Source organism: Bos mutus, chromosome 17, assembly GCF_027580195.1.
Source record: "Bos mutus isolate GX-2022 chromosome 17, NWIPB_WYAK_1.1, whole genome shotgun sequence".
Lineage (NCBI taxonomy): Eukaryota > Metazoa > Chordata > Mammalia > Artiodactyla > Bovidae > Bos > Bos mutus.
Genome location: NC_091633.1, coordinates 60,583,923 through 60,605,226, shown reverse-complemented (window position 1 = coordinate 60,605,226; position 21,304 = coordinate 60,583,923). Strand labels below are relative to the sequence as shown.

Genomic DNA, 21,304 nt, shown 5'->3' with positions numbered 1-21,304 from the left:
CATTTTAGGTGTGCCATAAGAGAGATAGAGAGATTCAGTTCAGTTCAGTCACTCAGTCGTGTCTGACTCTTTGTGACCCCATGAATCGCAGCATGCCAGGCCTCCCGGTCCATCACCAACTCCCGGAGTTCACCCAAACTCATTTGCATCGAGTTGGTGATGCCATCCAGCCATCTCATCCTCTGTCGTCCCCTAATCCTCCTGCCCTCAATCCCTCCCAGCATCAGGGTCTTTTCCAATGAGCTTGCTGCTGCTACTGCTAAGTTGTTTCAGTTGTGTCCAACTCCGTGCGACCCCATGGACTGCAGCTTACCAGGCTTCTCCAGGCAAGAACACTGGAGTGGGTTGCCATTTCCTTCTCCAGTGCATGAAAGTGGAAAGTGAAAGTGAAGTCGCTCAGTCACGTCTGACTCTTAGCGACCCCATGGACTGCAGCCCACCAGGCTCCTCCATCCATGGGATTTTCCAGGCAACAGTTAGAGAATCACAAATGGACTTTTTGTTTTTCTGTTGGATGTGATATGTGGTGCTTCTGCTCACATTACATTGGCCAGAACAAGTCGTGTGGCCTTACCATATTCCTGTGCCCTCAAGGAGAGGGGAACTGGACTGATGAACACTTGTAATGTCAGCCATATGGTAAACATGGAGTACTGTTTTTTTTTTTTTTGTATGTCGAGATGCCTATTACATATCCAGTTGAAGATGTCAGTGAGAAATTATAGATACAAGGGTTGAGAGTTGAGGGAGTGGCCTAAACCTGGAGATGTAAATTAGGGCATCATCAATGAATAAATGATATTTAAAGCCAAGATTGTGTATGAGATTCCATAGACAGAAAAGAGCAAAGGTTCAAGGATTGAGCCTGGGGACCCTCCAACATTAAGAGGTTAAGGCAATGAGGAATAACCAGCAAAGGCAACAGAGAGAGTATAATTAATGAGACTGAAGGAAAAACAAGAGAGCATGGTATCCAGGAAGCCAGGTGAAGAAGGGGTGTGAAGGAGGAGGATATGATGAGTGGTGTCAGATTTTGACACCAGTGCTTCCCAGATGGCGCCGGTGGTAAAGAACCTGTCTGCCAGTGCAGGAGACTTAAGAGACTTGGGTTCGATCCCTGAGTAGGGAAGATCCCCTGGTGGAGGGCATGGCAATCCACTGTAGTATGCTTGCCTGGAGTACCCATAGGCTGAGGAACCTGGTGTGGTACAGTCTATAAGGGTCCCAAAGAATTGGACATGACTGAAGTAACTTAGCATGCATGCATGTCAGATTCTACTGATGGGAGTTGTGTAAATGAATTCTGAGAATTTACCGTTAAATTAAGCTATGCAGAGGTTACTGTTAACCTTTAACAGACTGGTTTTGGTAGAGGGCAGGGGCAAAAGCTTGTTTGGAGTAGGCTTAAGGAAAACAGGAAGAGAAAAATTAGAGACAAGAAGTATAGACCGTGGTTATGATGTCCTTTGTGATAAAAAGGAATAGAGAAATGGGGCTATTTTTAGAGAGGGATGTGTGGTCAAGATTTACTCTTTCAGAAAGGACAGGATTTTCTATTATGATGGGAACTGTACAGTGGAGAGGGAGCTGTGGATTTAAGAGAGAATGCTGGAGCAATTTATTTGATCAAGTGAGAGACAGTGATGTTGGGTTATATGAGCTTCAGTAGGAACTTAGACCATTTATTCATAATAATAGGAGGGAAGACAGAGTGCATGGCTATAGATCTGTGTAAATGGGTTGAGGGGCACGCTTGGAAGTTTTATTCTGATGGCTTTTATTTTTTCATAGCACATGAGAATGAGGGTGGGGTCAATGCTATTCATGTTTCAGATGAGAGGAGAAAATGTGGACTTGCCCTGTCGATGAGAGTGAGTCACCCGGAGAGGACAGTAGTGTTGCCAGGTAGCACCAAGGACCGGCTGAGATCAAGCCCTGCCTTTAAAGTGAAGTCAGGAGTCACGGATCTGTGTTTTCTCTAAGTGTAGGAATGGAATTGGCAGATAACTGGAATTAACCAACATCTCATTATGCCAAGAGATTCTTTCAGTTGCCACATAATTAGCAAGGTAGGGAAGTTACGAAAGTTTTGGATTAGCGCCTGCTATGATTATCTATCTATTGCCTTGAAAGAATTTGAGGAAAGGGTTAATTTGTTTAACAGTGTCATTTATCTCTTTCTAATGTGATTCCCTTAAAAACCTTTTCTTTCTCAAATGACTTTGGGCAGAAGTTCAAAGATCACTCATTTTCTTGACATTAACATGTAGCATTTGAATGTATATCTACATGTTCATCCCCCAGTGGATATTTACATTAATGTTGCATTTTAGTAATATAGAATTTATGAACATCTTCTTTGTCTTCTAGCATCATTGTTCTAGTTCTTTAATGTTTATTATGCAGTTTCATGATTATCAAGAATTTTTGAAGTCCTGGAGAGTGAGACATAATTGTTCACAAATATTGAACGCTGAGCTTCAGAAAAGAAGCTTGCAAAGTCCAGTTTGGTCATATCTTCTGATATGAAGTGAATAGACTTTTTTATTTTTATATGAAATTATGGGAGAAAACGATGTGCACAAAGATATTAGATAATTTTAAGTTTTAAGCCTTTCTAAAATTAATTGAAGAAAGTAAGGAAATCCACTAGACCATTCAGGTATGATCTAAATCAAATCCCTTATGATTATACAGTGGAAGTGACAGACAGATTCCAGGAATTAGATCTGATAGACAGAGTGCCTGAAGAACTATCGACAGAGGTTCGTGACATTGTATAGGAGACAGTGCTCAAGAACATCCCCAAGAAAAAGAAATGCAAAAAGGCAAAATGATTGTCTGACAAGGCCTTACAAATAGCTGTGAAAAGAAGAAAAGTGAAAAGCAAAGGAGAGAAGGAAAGATATACCCTTTGAATGGAGAGTTCCAAAGAACAGCAAGAAGAGATAAGAAAGCCTTCCTCAGTGATCAGTGCAAAGAAATAGAGGAAAACAATAGAATGGGAAAGACTAGAGATCTCTTCAAGAAAATTAGAGTTACCAAGGGAACATTTCATGCAAAGATGGTCTCGATAAAGGACAGAAACTGTATGGACCTAATAGAAGCAGAAGATATTAAGAAGAGGTGGCAAGAATACACAGAAGCACTGTACAAAAAAGGTCTTCATGACCCAGATAACCACAATTGTGTGATCACTCACCGAGAGCCAGACATCCTGGAATGTGAAGTCAAGTGGGCCTTAGGAAGCATCACTACGAACAAAGCTAATGGGGGTGATGGAATTCCAGTTGAACTATTTCAAATCCTAAAAGATGATGCTGTTAAAGTGCTACACTCAATATGTCAGCAAATTTGGAAAACTCAGCAGTGGCTACAGGACTGGAAAAGGTCACTTTTCATTCCAATCCCAAAGAAAGCCAATGCCAAGGAATGCTCAAACTACCGCACAATTGCACTCATCTCACACGCTAGTAAAGTAATACTCAAAATTCTCCAAGCCAGGCTTCAGCAGTACCTGAACCGTGAGCTTCCAGATGTTCAAGTTGGTTTTAGAAAATGCAGAGGAACCAGACATCAAATTGCCAACATCTGCTGGATCATGGAAAAAGCAAGAGAGTTCCAGAAAAACATCTATTTCGCTTTATTGACTATGCCAAAGCCTTTGACTGTGTGGATCACAATAAACTGTGGAAAATTCTGAAAGAGATGGGAATACCAGACCACCTGATCTGTCTCCTAAGAAATCTGTATGCAGGTCAAGAAACAACAGTTAGAATTAGACCTGGAACAACAGACTGGTTCCAAATTGGGAAAGGAGTACATCAAGGCTGTATATTGTCACCCTGCTTATTTAACTTCTATGCAGAGTACATCATGAGAAACACTGGGCTGGAAGAAGCACAAGCTGGAATCAAGATTGCTGGGAGAAATATCAATAACCTCAGATATGTAGATGACACCATCCTTATGGCAGAAAGTGAAAGTGAAAAGGAACTAAAAAGCCTCTTGATGAAAGTGAAAGTGGAGAGTGAAAAAGTTGGCTTAAAGCTCAACATTCAGAAGATGAAGATCATGGCATCTGGTCCCATCACTTCATGGCAAATAGATAGGGAAACAGTAGAAACAGTGTCAGACTTTATTTTTGGGGGCTCCAAAATTCACTGCAGATGGTGATTGCAGCCATGAAATTAAAAGATGCTTACTCCTTGGAAGGAAAGTTATGACCAACCTAGATAGCATATTGAAAAGCAGAGACATTACTTTGCCAACAAAGGTCTGTCTAGTCAAGGCTATGGTTTTTCCAGTGGTCACATATGGATGTGAGAGTTGGACTGTGAAGAAAGCTGAGTGCCAAAGAATTGATGCTTTTGCACTGTGGTGTTGGAGAAGACTCTTGAGAGTCCCTTGGACTGCAAGGAGATCCAACCAGTCCATTCTGAAGGAGATCAGCCCTGGGATTTCTTTGGAAGGAATGATGCTAAAGCTGAAACTCCAGTACTTTGGCCAACTCATGTGAAGTGTTGACTCCTTGGAAAAGACTCTGATGCTAGGAGGGATTGGAGGCAGGTGGAGAAGGGGATGACAGAGGATGAGATGGCTGGATGGCATCACTGACTCGATGGACGTGAGTCTGAGTGAACTCCGGGAGTTGGTGATGGACAGGGAGGCCTGGCGTGCTGCGATTCATGGGGTCACAAAGAGTCGGACACGACTGAGTGACTGAACTGAACTGAACTCATGGGTTAAAATGTGTAACTGTGTAGCCTATTTGTATTTAATGATTTGGGGGATGTATGCAGATAGAGTAGTGTAATTTGAAATGATTCTGTTCATTCATTTTGTAAAGTTGTTATATAATTTAGTAGGAATTTTTTTCTGTTACTTATATACCTCTCATTGTAAATGCCTTTTCCATAAGATTGGTGGTTACAGAAAAGGTTTTGTCATGAGTTGAAAGTTATTGCCTCCCTTAAACTCACGTCTTGTCCTTTGGTGAGAATAGCCTTATAACTTTTTGTTAAAATTAAGGAACAATTTCTGCTTTGATAACCTACATCGCTGTTGTTTCAGTGAGCCAACTATAAGCATTGCAGTGGCCGTGGGAACTCGGTGTGCGTGCAGAGTAGTGCATGTATGCTAGAATGCCAGCACACCCTTGAGGTATTAGATTGAGACTGTTTAAGTGTATAGCTGACTGACAGTCTTATTTTGTGGCTTTTAAATTTTAAATTACTTTCATTTAAATATTAGAAACTTGGTTAGCTTCTATTTTGTGATTGTTATTTATTCATTCCGGTGTTTTAAATGTGATTTTTCAAACTCCAGGGTTGTAGTGTGTGCTGTTCACATGGTCTGATTGGTGGTGATGGTGATTATGTGTGTGTATGTATGTGTGTGCATGAAGTTTTAGTTCCTTTTTCGAATAATAGAGAAAGTGATGACTTGGTGAACCCTATTTTCATTGTCAAGTGTAAAAAAGAAGATAGATCAAAATGTTTTCTATTCTAACTTGTGAGATGTAGGATAAACACTTTTTTTTTTTTGGCTTAAAACTGTATACATTTCTCTTCCAAAGTTTGGTGGTAAAAGACATGGTTTTTTTTTCCTCCAAAAGCCTTACATAGGTTTTAAGCCTTATAGGATTTGCTAAGAGAATCATTGCACTCAAATTCGAGTAACTTCTACCTTTTAGTAACTACCACAGGGATTTCTTAAAGAAGTTTCTTTAAAAAAAATAAAACTGGAAAATAATTTCCTGAGTTTGGAGAGAAAGTATTATGTGGTTTTCATGTTGTTGTTACAGAGGTATTTTTATTTCCTTTGACACTTATACTGTTGTTTAATGAAAAAGCAAGAGGGGTAAGTGTTTGGGAAAAGATACACTGTTTTTTTTTTTTACCTTGATATTTCATTTTTTTGCAAGCTGAAGTTGGGAATGATTCAGCTAAAAGCCATTCCTCAAAATGTGAAGTAAATATGAGGTCTTAGTTCCTGAGTAAATTTCCAAAGCTGTATAACTTTGTAAAATTGTGTGAGTCTGGGCGATGAACCAAGTAGGAGAGAAATATAATCATGGATTTCTTCCCTCAAATATTTGAAGGAAAAAAAGAAATGAAAAGCATTATAAATTAGAGACAAATCAGAGCAAGTTAGGAAGAAATATCTAGGCATATCTAAGAGTAATATTTTATGTTAAATACTTTGTTCTCTGTGTTAAGGCTAAACCTGATAATTTGAACCATGAAAATAAGACACCTTCACCACGAAAGCCGTATATTAATTATAGGCATGTTATTTATGTTGGTTTACTTTTTTGTTTGTCTCGCAAAGTGAATTCTGTAGATCGCCCACATCTGCATTACCTGGGGTGATTAGAAAAAAAAAAAGAAAATCCCTAATCTCCACTTGAGACCTATTGAATTAAAATGTATAGTTGATAGGCCTCAGGATTTTCCTCTTTCTTCTTTCTTTCCTTTATTAAAATTATGAGATAGCATACCTACAGAAGGTACATAAAACATATATACAGTTTAAGGCCTAATAATAAACCCCACTGTGCCCACCATTCAACTTTAGAAATAGAATATGATAGTCATAGTACCTAAATGCCAGGTGCTAATACCTGTGTTATTGTTTTTAATGTATTTAAAAATAAAGATAATTCTGTATTGCCCTTCAAAAAAAAAAAAGAAAGAAATAGAATATGATAGTCAGCAGTAGTTCAGCAGCCTCTTCATGTAGGCAGTGCCTTCTTCCATAGGGAGTCAAAAAGGAGACTAAGATCTGGGGCCTGCCTTCCAGAAAGCTTTCATGGAGTATGATGTTATACTATTCAAAACCTCTATTTCATGCTATAAACCTCACAGAAATAGGCAAAATAGGCTAGCATGGCTTTACATTGTCCCATATCATTAAAATCAGTTTTTCTTCTTTAGTTTAAAAAAATTCCAAGAGGTACCCCAAATGAGTTCAGCCTCTTTCAGCTGTGTGGGGCAGCCTGCAGTTCCATGTGGGATCTGGACTGCGTTTGTTCCTGTCTGCTTGTTTAGTTAAGATGGTGTGCTTCTTTTACTATAAATAGATTTAGCTGACATTTTTATTGTATTTTAGTTAGCAGGCTGAAGGATTTTAGAACCCTTTGATAGTCATGCAGAATTCTAAGTACATTTTAAAGAAAAGTTTTGATTTCAGGTATGGTACAAAGGTGACGGGTTGAAAGTGTGTGTGTGTGTGTGTGTGTGTGTGTGTGTGTGTGTGCATGCATGCATGTGCGCTTAATTTCAGCAATAGGGTTTTTGCCCAAATCTCTTCAAAGAAAACTTAAGTGTGTCTCCTGAGCAAAGAAAATTATTACATGTGGTGAACTCTTTAAGTCATTGACGAAGGTCATGGCAGTCTGAGTGTATTTAAAAAAGGTTTTCTATCTGCTTGGAAAGCAAATGAAGCACTCATTATGAACTTAAAAATTATAGCTATGAGAAGATTTTTGCTAGAGGTGAAAGATCAAGATCATCACAGCCCAAACGGAGCCGGAAAGTTCAATTTCTGGCTGATCAGCAAGGCATGAAACATTTCAGGGTTATTTTGCATTATCAGTGGGGAGTTGATCTTGCTAATCCAATGCATGAAGATAAGATTCACTGAAACATTTATAAAGGCATTTAGAGTAGATCTGATCAGCGGAGAGAAGACTTGAAGTGAGGAGGAAATCTGATCTGTCAGTCACTGTCTCAGCTTCAGGTGTCACTGGGCTTCTGTGTGCCTTGCCTTTCTCTTCTGTGAAATGGACTTGATCACTGCCTTTGTTGGGCTTCCCATAGCACTAGTGGTAAAGAACTTGCCTGCTACTGCAGGAGACAGAGGAGACACAGGTTCAATCCCTGGGTCGAGAAAATCCCCTGGAGGAAGACATGGCAACCCACTCCGGTATTCTTGCCTAGAGAATCCCATGAACAGAGGAGCCTGGAAGATGAGAGATTGCAGAGTGGGACACAACTGAAGCAGCTTAGTACACACACACTGCCTTTGCTTGGAGTGAGAGTTTAATGGTTTTCTGGAGCAATCTTGTACAGCCTGAAAATAGCTGTCAATGTTGAGCACTCTAGCAAGCTGGCCTGTTTGTACTTTCTACGCTCCAGCCACTTTGAGGGGCTCCAAAATCACTGCAGATGGTGACTGCAACCATGAAACTAAAAGACCCTTACTCATTGGAAGAAAAGTTATGACCAACCCAGACAGCATATTAAAAAGCAGAGACATTACTTTGCCAACAAAGGTCCATCTAGTTAAGGCTATGGTTTTTCCAGTACTCTTGTATGGATGTGAGAGTTGGACTATAAGGAAAGCTGAGTGCTGACAAAGTGATGCTTTTGAACTGTGGTGTTGGAGAAGACGCTTGAGAGTCTCTTGGACTGCAAGGAGATCCAACCAGTCCATCCTAAAGGAAATCAGTCCTGAATATTCATTGGAAGGACTGATGTTGAAGCTGAAACTCCAATACTTTGGCCACCTGATGCGGAGAGCTGACTCATTTGGAAAGACCCTGATGCTGGGAAAGATTGAGGGCTGGAGCAGAAGGGGATGACAGAGGATGAGATGGTTGGATGGCATCACTGACACAATGGACATGGGTTTGGGTGGACTCTGGGAGTTGGTGATGGACAGGGAAGCCTGGCGTGCTGCAGTCCACGGGGTCACAAAGAGTCAGACATGACTGAGTGGCTGAACTGAACTAAACTGAACACTCCAGCCTCCTGTGCTCTCTGGGAAATGGTAACAGTGATTCCTCTTTGACAGATGAAAGAACAGAAGTCATAGCAGCAAGGAATTCCATGTCCATATGCATCTTCCATTTCTACCGTTTAACTTTAGTCTCATTTTCGGTATTGGGTTAGCATTCTTAGGAGCCCTTGAAAGAACTGACTGTGTTTGTTTGAAGCTGCTATACAACTGGCTTGAAACATATCTAGATTTCCCAAGATTCTTTGTGTAACTTAGAATTGTTTCATTCCTTTATGCCTCAAATTAGAATTCCTCATACCTTAATGCCTCTTGTATTGTCTTCCTTTTCTACCACTCTAACCAAATGAGTCCTGTCAATGGTTGGCCATGGAATCTGTTCAGCCAATGCAGGGGCCGGTTCTCCATTCTCATCCTCCGTGACCTGACGGCAGCCTGTGATCCCATGGCTACTTGCCTCCAACTCCCTTTTCCTTCCCTGACCCTCTTCTCTCCTCATTCTGTTCCTACATCTCTCATCTCTCCTTTTCTTATCTAGCTGCTCTCCCATATGAATGGGAGAGTCTTCCAGGGACCTGATCTTGAAACACCCTGTTCCACATCGCCAGAGTCCTCTTTCTGACTCTTTCTATAGATGAAGTCATTTGACCTCCATCTTTGGGTCCAGCTCTGCCTCAGATCCAAGGACCAGTCCTGATCTTGGGTAAGAAGTACTTAACACCAGCTGAACATGCTGAGGCTCAGCATCACCACTGTGCTAACCTTGTAGCCAAGGATACACTTGCTAGGCAATCAGAGCAGGTGTTTGATTCCTCCTTTTCCCTCTGCTCACCTAGTAGTGCTCACCAGGTAAGCCCTGGATCTCTCTGAGCCTAGGTTTTCCCATTTGAGGAGCAATAGTATTTGATCATTATTTCATAGGATTGCTTACAAGGATCTCATGAAATCGTATGCAGAAGTAATTACAAGTTGTGAGGGAATATATCAAGCAGGCATCAGCATTATCCTCATTGTAGAGGTTTGTCACTGATGAAATCACCTAGTTTAGAGAGTCATTATCATTGCTTCCTCAAAGTTTGCTCTAAGTTCATTCATTTACTCTATTTTTTTTTTCTTTTGAACTTTTTATTTTGTATTGGGGTATAGCCACTTAACAGTGTTGTGATAGTTCAGCTGAACAGTGAAGGGACTTAGCCATACATATACCTGTATCCATTCTGTCCCAAACCCACCTCCCATCCAGGCTGCCACATAACATTGAGTGGAGTTTCATGTGCTGTACAATAGGTCTTTGTTGGCTATCCACTTTAAGTATAGCTGTGTGTATGTGACCATCCCAAACTCCCTAACTACTCCTTCCCTCCAGGCAACCTTCAGTTTGTTTTCTAAGTCTGTGTATTTTTTTGTTTTGTAAGCAAGTGCATTTGTGTCATTTCTTTTTGGATTCCACGTGTAAGGGGTGTCATATGGTATTTCTCCTCTATCTGATGTTTCACTCGGTGTGACACTCTCTAGATCCACCTATGTTGCTGCCAGTGGCATTCTTTCTTTCCTTTTAATGGCTGAGTAATATTCCACTGTATATATGCACCACATCTTCTTTATCCATTCCTCTATCAGTGGACATTTAGGTTGCTTCCATGTCTTGGCTATTGTAAACAGTGCTGCAGTGAACACTGGGGTGACTGTATCCTTTCAGATCATGTTTTTTTTTTTTTTCTGGATACATGCCCAAGAGTGGGATTGTAGGGTCATCTGGTCACTCTATTTTTATTTTCTTAAGGAACCTCCATACTGTTCTCCATAGTGGTTGTAACAGCTTGCATTCCTGCCAACAGTGTAGGAGGGTTCCCTTCTCTCCATATCCTTTCCAGCATTTATTGTTTGTAGATATTTTGATGATATCTATTCTGGCTGGTGTAAGGTGATACCTCATTGTGGTTTTGATTTACATTTCTCTAATCATTAGTGATGTTGGACATCTTTTCATGTGTCTGTTGGCCATCTGTATGCATTCATTTATTCTATTCATTAATCACTCAAAATATATGTTGAATGCTTGTTATAGCTTCCTACATTATGGTACCTTCATATAATTTTCAGTTGAGTAAGTAATATAAAACATAAACCATAAATTGCAATATGAGGATGGGATTTAAATAAATTTACAAGATGGCAGATTTTTAAATAAATTTAACAAATGGTAATTGCAGTTTGTTAGTTTGTATCATAGGTCCTCAACACTTTTGTATAAATATTTCTTACCATAATATGGAATATTCATTTTAGATATCCAAGATTACTCCCTCTGGGAATTGAAGGGCATAGGAAGTCAAATTAGTTATGGAAAGATTGCTTTGGGAATTTAGAACCAGATAAAGGGGATTGAACAGGCTTGTTGTAGGATGTTTCCTCTAAAGTGTAAAGCCTGGAAAACCATTCCAGTTCCATTCCAACTGACAAACGGACCACAGAAACAATCGGGTACCACGTGTCCTTGGAACAGTTCTTCGTAAACATTGGACATTTGCTATCTAGTTATTTTTCAATATCAGATTGTTTGCATATGTTCTGAATAACAAAATTTTTTAATAATTTGATTTATTTCTATTGTTACATTTTAATAATCAAACTTTCCTTTTTAGGGAGGTACCCTGGGTCCATTAATGATTTTGAGGAAACACTAGTCTAATCAACTACACATTCATAGCTTTTTTCTTAGTTAATCTTATTTAATGTTCCTATTTGTTATATCATAGTATAGAAAATTTGATTATTTATACCTTCATTTCCAAATTCTGGGCAGGTACCGTTTTTAGGTTCTTTGGCTTATATGTGCATTGACTACTTGCCAGTTACATATATATTTGTATATATTTATAAAGTTGTTACTATTGAAAAGAGATTTAGTCCCAGTAATTTTTTCCACCATGGAGTTATGGGAATATTCATAAATTACTTCTGAGAAGACTTTGTCTCTTCTCTCAGCCTCATTGCTCATTAGCTCTTTGATTTTGGGTGTTCTTTTTCAGCTTTTTCATCAGTTGTATGTCGGCAAGGTTGTTTTACATGAACATACTTTGGGAAAAAATATTTATGAAGCCTTATATAAGTAAGAGGAAGTAATCTGTCATTTTAAGCTGTTGCTTCTTACTGAAATATGATCTACTTTATTGCATCACTTGTGGATCTTTATGCTTTCTCAATTTACTCCCCCTATGAGATTATCCACCTAATAACAGAGAATTACATTACCCATTTATCTTTCATGTGAAAGTGTTTAGCATCTATCCGTCTATAGGAATCAAGTATAATCTCTATTGCAATGCTACAGACTCTGGAAGTGACTCTTTTAAACTTTACTTGCCTTATGAAGATATCAAACTGTGTCTTCTAAGCATCTAATGAGAACGTCTTGCTTAGTGCAGTTAAGATTTTTCAAGCAATTATTCATGACCAAGAACACTTGGACCCAAACTAATGGTCTGAATATATTGAGTGAACTGAGTTGCATTCTAATCAAGTGCCAAGGTATTAGACCTGCAGGGCCCTTTAAATGAGTGATTTTCATTAAAGTGCACACACACACAATCCACAGCTAGAAATGGAAAAGTTTCTTGTGTAATGCACTTTCTCTGCTCCCTCTCCTGCCTTCTCCCCTTCGCCTTCCTTCTCTTCCTCCGCCTCTACCTCTTTCCCTTCCTTTTCCTTCGCTTTCTTTAATTTTGGAAAAGAAATGCCATTTCACCAAATTGATCTTGTGAACTACAGTTTGAAGAACACTACCCTAAACGGTAGTGGAAATGTGCCATCCCCATTTCCTCCTGAGCGACTCTGATCTTCTGGACAGACTTTCCAGCCTTTGGTGTATTCTCCAGGAGATTCCTGGCTTCCTGTTACTTGCAGACAGTTCCTTTGGTGTTGGCCCTCAGACCCGTTTGAGAACTTTATGTTCCTGAGAAAATCTCCTGCTGCTCGTGGTCAGCTCACTTGACCAGTCTGTTTCTATAATAGGGACCTCCTCCTCATCTTCCAATATCTGGCAGGGCAAGTCCTGCCCATCAGTCAAGGCCCAGCTCAAATTACCATTTCCCTCTCAAGAAGGAGGGCTTCCTAGGTGGCTCAGTGGTAAAAAAAAAATCCACCTGCCAATGCAGGAGACGTAAGAAATGCAGGTTCAGTCCCTGGGTTGAGAAGATCCCTGGAGAAGGAAATGGCAACCCACTCCAGTGTTCTTGTCTGGGAAATTCCATGGACAGAGGAGCCGGGTGGGCTACAGCCCATACGGTTGTAAAGAATCGGGTACAACTTAGCGACTAAACAACTAAAACAAACAGCTCACAAGAAGGCTGGCAGATGTCCAGGCAGAATTCTTCCTCTTTTCTTCTTTCCACAGTAGAGACTGTTTTTGTACCCTTAATCAGATACTTTTTAGTGTATTTGGCTCCTTAATCAATTTTTGAATTTTCTTGGCAGTATCGATAATAAAAATGGCAAAGGATGGGGCAAGCTAGAGAAGGATTCCGAATTCCTCTTAGTCACACACTGGTCCCAGCAGAGTTGTTCGGAACAGTGATGAGGTCACTTACATTGCAGTAGTTTCCACAAGTATATGTTCTTTATCTCTCCTTCAAGGATCTTTTCCTGTATTTTCTGTGCCAGAATAAAGTGGGCTAGCACTGAACAATGTTCTATCTACATTAGACACATGTTCTCATGAATGCAAGTACATTTTAGATCCCTTTCAGAGTGCTTATCGTGGGAAGTCTTTGAAGTTTATGCACCATAGAGTTTCTTATTAAATGGTCCTTTAGATCTGGACTCTGAGATGGTATTATTTCCAAGTTCCTGTCCAATTATGATTACATTAAATTCGTATTGTTTGAGAATGATATACTTTCTCAAATAGGCAAATCATGACAGTCTGAGAAACCAGCTGTATAAGGCAAAGTATATTTATATATACTAATCTTTTTTCAAGGGCATGATGAGTTAGCTATGAAAAATGCTTTTCAACTTTTGTGGGCCCTCCTTATCAAGGACATGAGTTTGAGGAAGCTCCGGGAGATAGTAAAGGACAGGGGAGCCTGGTGTGCTGCAGTGCATGGGGTCGCAAAGAGTCAGACACAACTTAACGACTGAAACAACATTATCAAGAACAGCTGGGACCAATGTGCCTTAAGTCTTGTTTGAGTTCACACCAAGTCCTTGTCAAAATAAGCCGTTGTAAACACTCATTCATTACATTTGTGCAATGGAGTTGCTGGCGTGCATTTATTCTTTTTATTCCTCCAGCATTTGATGTTTCCAGTTCCCCAATAATATTAATTACCAACTGCTCTCCCGTGTGTTTGCATACTTGCTCTTAAAGGTGGGATGCATAGTCACATTTTCAGATGAAAAATGAGAGCTGGCATTAAAATTAAAACAGTTCTACCATGCTCAAGTAGTTTATAAAGAGAGAGACATAAGTTCTATTGGTTTGATATCATTATCTTTTTGTAGATAACCCAAAATGGAATTTTGTTTGCTTTTTACATTTTTTACTTTTGGCTGCACTGGGTCTTCATGGTTTCTCTAGTTGTGGCATGAGGGGGCTTCTCTTGTTGCAGAGCATGAACTCTAGAGTGTGTGGGCTTCTGTAGTTGCAGCATGTGGGATCTTAGTTCCCCAACCAGGGATTGAACTCACATGCAATGGGTTGGAAGATGGATTCTTAACCACTGGACCACCAGGAAAGTCCCCCCAAATGGAATTTTCATTGGAGGAATTATATAGTTCTCTTTGAAATTTTTTTATTTTCAAGTTGTGTTTACTTCTGAGGGTAATAAAAAAACCTGCTTCAGGAAACAGTTTGCCTGTGGTTGATGGAGTTTCACAACTTTAGGCCCAATTCATTATAAATTGATTGTCAATAGAGAAAGAGGAAAGGAGTTAATTGAGTTAGAAGATTGTTTGCTTAATTAAAGGAGCCTTTTACTGCCTGGAAGAAGCCTGACCTCAGGTTTTACAAAGCCTCTTAGGGATGTGAAGAACTGCTAGCATTTTCCCCATACTTTTCCAATTTCTGACCTGGAAGAGAAAAAAAGGGCACAGCAGGACAATGGAATGATGCAGGACCTCAACAAAGCACAGTTCCGGGAAACACTCTTAACTTTTGTGGACAATTCCTCTGCCCTGAGTGCATTTATTTAGCTGCTGATCCACACAGCAGGAGATGACTGCAATCACTGTAAGGTCTTGCCATCCAAATAATAACATCCCAGTGTGTTTATAGCTCATGATACGTGACAATCCTTGTTTTCAGTGCTTTATATATTTACTTACTCCTTTAAGCCTTTTAACAACATTTGAGCTAGGTACTATTATTATCTCCATTTTATAGATGAGTAAGCTGATTCAAAAAGAGATTCAGAAACTTGCCCAGGATTATGTAGTGCAAAAGAGGAAGAGCAAGGATGGAAACCCAGGCACTCTGCTTTCAGCGCATGTGCTCCTAGTACTAAACTCTCAGTTAACACTAGAGGTAGGATGCATGGCACCAAAAGCCCTCCATCTACACATGGCTTAGTGCCCAAACCCGTTTTCTCAGGTAAGAAAATAAAGGGTTGATTTAGGAGTAGACCAAGCATAGGGTAGCTAAAAACAATTGAGTTATGTAAAACACTAAGAAGTTGTGTAGATACTGGTGTTCCTACTTGACTGCGAGTCTCCCTTCAGGAAGCGTTCCTATCTCTCTACCAGGTTCTGCGGCACTTACCCCGTCAGGGCACATGTAGCACAGTGTAATGTAAATGCTTGTGTTTCTCGCAGTCATGGTTAGATGACAGGAAATGTGTATTTCTTATTCACAGTTGTATCCTGTGTCTGGTGCACCATTTGGCATGTATTGGGGTCACAGTAAATATATTTGCATAGATTAATATTTTGAAGGACTTTGTTTAAATATAGCCCTATGAGTGTCGTGATTTAAATGCCTTATTAAAGCAATAATTCACATCTAGTTTTGCTTTGTCCAATGTTAAGCACACTTTTATAGAAAAATCATAAATTTTTGTAGAAAAACCAAGATACTTAATTGGCTGTCTCTTGTACTATTTTGACTTTTCTCAGTTATTCACACCTGTTCTGCTTTGTCTAAGCATCAGTAGCCACAACCACTTCCACGGTGGCAGCCTCCTAGATGTCTGGCATAATGCCTAGAAGGAAATAAAAGATTTCTAGTGCTTGGAAGGGAATAAAAGACTTCTGTACGGTTGATTTGGCCTGGAAGGGGAATAAAAGACTTCTGTGGGGTTGATCTTGCATTTTCAAACCTATTAGGTGATGAAAAACATACACAAACATTTTAGTAGCTGAGTGGGACCTTTTAGTCTGTTTTCTTCCCTTTTAAATTTCGGATGCTGTTTAGTAAATATCTCATGTGGGAAAATGATTTTGACATTAGAGACATGGGTAGATACTTAAATATATTTTTTTGCAAGAGTGATGAGGTAATTTTTTTTTTCTTTTTTAGAATAAACAGTGATTTCTGTATAGAATTTTCAGTATATAGTTCACCATTAACAGCATAGGAGTTGGGGGTGCCAACCCTCCTTGAAGTTGAGATCCATGTATAATTTGTAGTCAAACCTGTATCCTTGGTTCCTCTATCCATGGACTCAACTCTGTACACACATCCAGGAGTTCAACCAATCACTGATCATCTAGTATGGCAATGGTGGTTGCTAAGTTGTGTCTGACTCTTTGCGGCCGCATGGACTGTAGCCCACCAGGCTCCTCTGTCCATTGGGTTTTCTAGGCAAGAGTACTGAAGTGAGTTGCCATTTCCTTCTCCAGGGGATCTTCCCAACCCAGGGATCAAACCTGCATCTCCTGCATTGTAAGTGGATTCTTTACCACTGAGCCACCAGGGAAGCCCAATCATCTAGTATAGTAGCACAATAAATACTGTAGTATTTACTACTGGAAAAAGCCTGCATATAAGTGGACACGGGGAGTTCAAACCATGGTTCAAGGGTCAACTGTATATAGAATTAAAGTATATGAGACTACTTCTTTAAATCATCTCCTATTGTGATAAATACATTTATTTTGCATATCTTATGAAATACTTTTACCTGTATTTTCTTTTTTAACCTCCCAACAATTATATGAAGTAGGTAGGACTGGTATTATGTTATCTTGATTTTTGTAGTTGATCAAATTAGGATTTGGAGGTGAGTTGACTTGTCAGACAGCTGGGAAGCAGAGACTCCTTTTCCAGGACCCTTTCATTCTTTTATACAATATCTTAAGCAAAACCAATTAAACTCCAGAAATCAGTCACATAAGAAGGTACTCTTGAATCTTGTGTTGGCTCCTCATTAAAGGTGGATGGCTTGAAATTTTTCTGAGATATGAATGTTAGTGTACCATTGAACTAAAATAAATTATTGAGCACTTGTAATTTGTAGAATACGGGCTAGTATTTTGTGGAATGGGGAGGCAGAGTACAAAGAGGATGCAATGTTGTCTTCTTTCAGAGAAGTTGGTAATGAAATGGAGAAAACTGGGTGTATTAAATCATAAGTGTGGCAAGTGAGCAGGTGGGGTAAGTCAAGAGGGAGCAGAGGAGGGCCCTAGAGCTTGAGCCAGTCCCATGGGTCCTGGTTGGTAAGTTGGTTCTTGGAAGTGATAGACTTTCAGATTCTCTCCTAGGAGTCAGGCTATCTTTTAAAAGGCCTCCCTTCTTAGTGGGGTTAAGGTAACACATGGGTTGGAGGGTCCAAGAGAATGGATGGGTCTGATGGGAGTGGTAAGTGCATGTGTGTGTGTGCGCTTAGTCACTCAGTTGTGTCTGACTCTTTGCCACCCTTTGGACTGTAGCTCACCAGGCTTCTCTGTCAGTGGGATTTTTCAGGCAAGGATACTGGAGTGGGTTTCCATTTTCCTCCTGCAGGGGATCTGCCTGACCCAGGGATCGAACCAGCGTCTCCTATCTCTTGCGTTGCAGGCTGATTCTTTATCTGCTGAGCAGTGGCCTGATCAATGCAACATACTTACCTGAACATTGGAGCCAGAGGGTAGACTGACCAAGGAAGCAATCGCATTGTAGCTGACAATGACTGCAAATATTGCTTCCTTTGTATGTAGTGAGTTGGTGGCAGAATTACTGCTTTGCTGTGCCACACAGATACCAAATCTGAATGGAATAACCAAATGCTTGGGTGGTGTGGGTGGATCAGTGGCACAAGGAGGCCAAGCCCATGTGCTGCCCTGCATCATGGCAGCTGTAGAGTTACAAGAAAAGCTCACCACTGCCCTAGTCCTAGAGCTCCTTCATGTCCATCTCAGCGGCTTCCATTCCCTGCAGGATGAAAATGTGAAAAGCAAAGCTGAACTTGCCCTCTACAGCTCAAATACAAGAGACCTTTTGTTTTGAAGTTGTTTTGGTATCACAGACCCAAACTGTACCACCAGGAAGCCAATCCCACCTGGAAACACAGCAGCAAATCCATCCCTTTCTAGCAAATGTTATTCCAGTATCTGAAACTGTAACAGACCATGTATATGCTTTTTCTTTAAATGCTGTTTATTTAAATAGAAAAAATTAATTTCAATGTCAGAAATCCTGTAAGTACATATCCACTTTTCCCCCTTAAGTCCACACCATAGATTAAGTTACATAAAATATCTCCTGGCAATAGATACATGTTGTTTAGTGTTAGCTAGATAAGTGATTAAATTAATGTGCACATGCTTTGCAGGTTACAAGACATTATATAATTATGTTACTGCTATAGATGACTGGCTTTTAAAAATGTTGTTGATTGGAAAGTCTATTGGATATAGTTAATTGTTGATAAATTAGTCATTGCTCTCTCGACAGTTTATTTGAAAGGCCCATAGTTCCTAGTTGAGTATTGAATTGTCTTATTGAATGCTGTGTTATTACTTTAGGGGTTAGAAGTTAAATGTGTAATTTTTCTACCTTGGTTGAGAAAACTAGTTTTATCATGATACCTGAAGAAACATTTAGTATTTGTTTATTATCTATCTTATGGCCTCAATTGCTTCACATATTTTTTTTTTTTTTTGCCTCATGTGGACTATGAAGAGGGAATCCCCTGGTGATCCAGTGGTTAAGAATCTGCCTTCCAGTCCAGGTGACCTGGGTTCGATCCTTGGTCAGAGAACTAAGGTTCCACATGCTACCAGGCAGCTAAGTCATCGTGCCACAGCTGCTGAGCCTGGGCTCTGCAGTAATAGAAAGCGACCCAGCACAACCAAAATAACAATAATAATAAAAAGCTGGGAAGAGAGCATATTATGATGGTCTATTGATTTTTTACAGCTTATTCTTTTTTTATATTTATATTTTAAAAATCTATGCATTATCATCTGAGCTTCTCCCTTTCTCTTTCCTGTCCTTTTCATCTTTTCCTTTTATCACCGTTTCACCTTCTCTTTGCTGGTGGATTTTCGTTCTTCCACTAACCAGGTCCTCACCAAGCTTGACTCTTCAGTAGGTTCCTGCTTGGTCCCCTGGTGCCTATGTTGTTGTCACGGCCCTCATGGTCATCTTGCCGTGTGTGGACTCCTGGAAGCTCTGGGCATAACTGTTTTTCAGCCCCAAGTGGGACATCCACTCATGTTTCCAAATCCCGAACCGGGCCTTATAATGAGGAAAGTATTCACTTTCTTGGCATGCTGCCCTGGTGGCTCAGTGGGAGGAATCCGCCTGCCAATGCAGGAGACGCAGGTTTCATCCCTGGGTTGGGAAGATCCCCTTGAGGAGGAAATGGCAACCCACTCCAGTATTCTTGCCTGGGAAATCCCATGGACAGAGGAGCCTGGGGGGCTACAGTCCGTGGGTCACAAAAGGCGGGTATGCCTTAGGGACTAAACCACAAACAACAGCACCATGTATTTTCCTGGCATGCATATTCTTCCATGGTTGTTAGGGTCAGTCAGTCTGCGCCGACAGCGGTGACCTCTGAAGATCTCCTAGGATGGGATTGCTACATGTGTAGCAGGTGTTTGCAGGGTCCATGCTGCTCTATGAATCATTCTGTCCTCCAGTCCGGTCCAGTCGAGCTTTGTACTGTGCTCAGTCGCCCAGTCGTATCTGACTCTTTGTGACCCCCTGGACTGCAGCCCGCCAGGCTCCTCTGTCCATGGGATTCTCCAGGCAAGAATACTGGAGTGGCTTGCCATTTCCTCCTCCAGGGCATCTTCCCGACCCAAGGATCGAAACTGCCTCTCTTGTGTCTCCTGCATTGGCAGGCAGATTCATTACCACTAGGAGCACCTGGGAAGCCCTTTCTGCCCTCAGCACCCAGATATTAGGAAGCTGCCTTTAGAATGTGTGATCCTGTTGTGCTTTTGTTCCAGTCATGTACCCTCAGGCCTTTTTTCTTGGCAGCCACTTACTTTTTTTATTTTTGGAGGCTAATTACTTTACAATATTGTGTTGGTTTTGCCATACATTGACATGAATCTGCCACGGGTGTACATGTGTTCCCCATCCTGAACCCCCCTCCCACCTCCCTCCCCATACCATCCCTCTGGGTCATCCCAGTGCACCAGCCCCAAGCACCCTGTCTCATGCATTGAACCTGAACTGGCGATTCATTTCATGTATGATATTATACATGTTTCAATGCCATTCTCACAAATCATCCCACCCTCGCCCTCTCCCACAGAGTCCATAAGACTGTTCTATACATCTGTGTCTCTTTTGCTGTCTCGCATACAGGGTTATCGTTACCATCTTTCTAAATTCCATATATATGAGTTAGTATAATGTAATGGTGTTTTTCTTTCTGGCTTACTTCACTCTGTATAATAGGCTCCAGTTTCATCCACCTCATTAGAACTGATTCAAATGTATTCTTTTAAGTGGCTAAGTAATACTCCATTGTGTATATGTACCACAGCTTTCTTATCCATTCGTCTGCTGATGGACATCTAGGTTGCTTCCATGTCCTGGCTATTATAAACAGTGCTGCGATGAACATTGGGGTACACGTGTCTCTTTCAATTCTGGTTTCCTCGGTGTGTATGCCCAGCAGTGGGACTGCTGGGTCATATGGCAGTTCTATTTCCAGTTTTTTAAGGAATCTCCACACTGTTACTTTTTAAAGTAACTGCTGCTTCCTAATTTTGCTCACGATGATTCATTGCAGCTTTATCTGGATGTTGCAGAAGTCATGGAGATCAGTGGCCACATGAGAGGTTTTTGGGGTTTAACTGGAACTCTCAGAAATCTCCAGTCAGAGTCAAATCATATAATCTTCTTAAATCCCCTCCTTCATGATTCTGTACAAGTAATTCTCCATTTTATCTGGGAGATAGGCCTCGAAGGGAACTGGTTTGATTATTGTGATTTTCACTCTTTTGCTCCTTTTCTGACGTTTTTTCCTCTCAGTGCTGGTAAGGGATGCAGGTGGGGTGATGGAAAATCACTGTCTTTTAGTTCAGTTCAGTCACTCAGTCGTGTCCAACTCTTTGCGACCCCATGGACTGCAGCACTCCAGGCCTCCCTGTCCATCACCAACTCCTGGAGTTCACCCAAACC

General features: G+C 40.6%; 1 protein-coding gene across 9 annotated transcripts in view; it reads left to right on the top strand.

Annotated features, from left to right (window-relative positions):
- SLC10A7 (solute carrier family 10 member 7) overlaps positions 1 to 21,304 on the top strand; it is a 317,217-nt gene that overhangs the window by 29,318 nt on the left and 266,595 nt on the right. For 2 of the 9 annotated variants that reach the window (XM_070386623.1, XM_070386622.1), the window contains one exon: positions 9,281 to 9,408. The exons of the other annotated variants lie outside the window; for them this stretch is intronic. In XM_070386623.1, the coding sequence (XP_070242724.1) occupies positions 9,281 to 9,321 (41 nt within the window). In that variant the 3' untranslated portion in view covers positions 9,322 to 9,408. Of the gene's footprint in view, positions 1 to 9,280; positions 9,409 to 21,304 lie in introns of those variants that run through there. 9 annotated transcript variants of the gene reach the window in all.